This window comes from Alligator sinensis, unplaced genomic scaffold (assembly GCF_000455745.1).
Source record: "Alligator sinensis unplaced genomic scaffold, ASM45574v1 scaffold559_2, whole genome shotgun sequence".
Taxonomy (NCBI): Eukaryota; Metazoa; Chordata; order Crocodylia; family Alligatoridae; genus Alligator; species Alligator sinensis.
This window is the reverse complement of record NW_005842046.1, coordinates 1,929,808-1,932,307: the sequence shown is the minus strand read 5'-3', so window position 1 is coordinate 1,932,307 and position 2,500 is coordinate 1,929,808. Positions and strand designations below refer to the sequence as shown.

The window sequence follows — 2,500 nt, the reverse complement described above, 5'->3', positions numbered from 1 at the left end:
TGCATTGCATTTGGGTCTTGCTGAAAGAAGAAATGTTTCTAAGAGGCAGTAAGGAAAGTTTCTTTGGAAACAATAGTTTTGAATCAAGTAGTAGATTCATACTGGATGTTAATAAACTCAAATGCCAGGCCATTTCTTTCTCTCTTTTTAAAAAAATTAATATTGGTATTAGCAGGGCCACATTTATTATGGGGATTCATGAACAGAAGTAATTCACAGGAGACAGGTTCTGTTTCTACATCGTTTGGTCTCTTTTACTCATATCATGGAAGGTCAGATACCTGCTAGATCGTCCTATACCTAACATCACCCGTGAAAAGAACATAGACTCTTCTTCCCACAACTCCTGCAACTTATGAATTAATAGTGCAATGCAGCTTATGACATACAAATATAATTTGGAAGAATTAATGTATATCAAAAACACAAATATGAAGAGTCCAAAAACATTTATATTAAGACCAAAAAAACCAACAAACCTATAAGAAAAATTTAACTCCGCGTGCAATCCATAATACAAAATATTTTTATGCTGCTTGCACCTGAGTTGATAGCGGGAAAGAGAGGGAGACACTGTCAGTGCAAGAGAATGATTCATGTGACCACTTTGTCTTAATTACTCCAAACAAGCGGTTTCTTGCTGTTTTAGTGAAGAAGAAAGATCTCAGCGTCCCCTGACAGAAAAATAAATAGCCATCAGGATGGTGAGGATGATGATGATTGCCAGGATAACTATCAAAATCCGGTTCTGGATGATCCTAAAAAAAAAAAATGAAAATAGAAAAGAATTAAAAAAACCCAAACCCAGTGAAAATGAGAGAATCTTTGGAAAATAATAAAAAAGGTGGACTGGCCTCACCCAAATGTCTAGGAGAAAAGAGGTTTGTCCGCAAGTTTAAACACCTCTGCACATATTGCATAGCTTAGATTGCTTTTTGATTTCTCTCTCAAGTACATAAATGAATCGCTGAATCACACAGCATGCTCCAATTCATATTTAAGTTCTTTAAAACCATTAAATAATAAATCTGGAATGATGTAAACCGTGAGTGCAGAACGTCTGTAATAATAAACACCTTCTAGCCTCTTAAACCATAACAGAATCTATTCTTCCCCTCCACCTCCTCCTCCCCTTTTTTCCCCCCAATATGAACAGAAACAATTTGCTAATTTTCAGGGGATTTTGCCATTAAGGAAACCCATGGCACATTAGGAAACCCATGTCAGCGAGGTACTTGTACCTAAATACCAAGGGAAAAGTATAAAAGATACTTTTGAAGAAAAGGATGATATTAAAGAAGCAAGTGTCAAACTGTGAGGCTTATGTTGTAAAAGCCTCAACTGTCTCTGTAGCATACATTCGCTTATGGTAATAGGCAAATGTTACATTTACTATGTAGCAAAAAGATGGAAATTAGTAGTAATAAAAAAAGATGCCAGAAGTACAAACAGCTAATATTATTCAACCATTTGTTGAGAGGCACCTCTGCTTGTAAAAACAGAAAATGCAGCATGTCACATTCTGCCTGAACTTAACTGGTCAAATGAGGTTAAATGGATAACAATAGAGATTATAATTTGGACCTAGTTTGCATAAGAATTGGATTTTAATATTTCAGCCTTTCTATAACGCTCCCGCAGAACGATAGTGCCAGATGCCCTTCCTGCAGTAGGAACTCTTGCAAAACGTATTTGGCCATAGCACAGCACCGGAACGGGATAAAAATAGCAAAAGAAAAATGAACCACGACATTCATTTTAGTGAGGGGTTGTTTGTTGTTGTTTTTGCTCCTGCAACTGCAACACTCAAATAAAACCTCCATGCAAACCCCGACCAACCATGCAGGGAAAAAAGACGTGCGAGCACGCTTTGTGACACGACAGACAGAGGACGAGGGTGAAAACCGGAAGAGGGGAATGCAATTTGTTAAAATGAGCGGATTGCACGAAGCAAAACAGGAGAGTCCAGAGTCTGGAGACGAGCTTTCCTTGGTAAATGCTTTTCATTTGAGCCCGAGTGGCTATACATATAGACGGTATGGGAAAGTATAAATAAGGACCAACTTCAGTGCTCTCCCTACTTACCCCCCACCCAGAAGAAGGAAAAAAAAAAAGTAAATGGATGGATGAAAACTGTCACATCAGACAAACACACTCCCCTGTGACACTCTAAAAGGACTCTCTCTCTATCCTCCTGACAGGTTACAAAATGATCACATTTGCTGACACGTCTTCCGCAAAACTGCTTTAGTGCTTGTGTCCACTTTCCTAGCAGGAGATGAATGGCCTGCTTTGTCCTCATTTATCACTTAAAGCTGAACTAAGATCTGTCTCGTTTATTTTTCCCTTCCTCACTAGAAAGGCTCCACCACAGCATTAATTCTTTTGCGATGACAGCTAATTCAAACTTAACAGGAGATATTTACTCTGCCAAAAGAACTGGAAGGGGGGGGGGGGGGTTTCTTGCTTTTAAAAAAAAAAAAAAGGAAAAGAGCCCAAA

General features: G+C 38.4%; 1 protein-coding gene across 5 annotated transcripts in view; it reads right to left on the bottom strand.

The window, feature by feature from the left end:
* Positions 1 to 227: 227 nt before the first annotated feature.
* The window catches only part of VTI1A (vesicle transport through interaction with t-SNAREs 1A), a 346,832-nt gene continuing 344,559 nt past the window's right edge, over positions 228 to 2,500 (bottom strand). For all 5 annotated transcript variants that reach the window (XM_025203133.1, XM_025203131.1, XM_025203136.1 and 2 more), the window contains one exon: positions 228 to 758. Coding sequence is in view for 3 of the 5 variants with exons in the window: in XM_025203131.1 (XP_025058916.1) it covers positions 665 to 758 (94 nt within the window). In the remaining 2 variants the exon portion in view is untranslated. The remainder of the gene's footprint in view (positions 759 to 2,500) is intronic.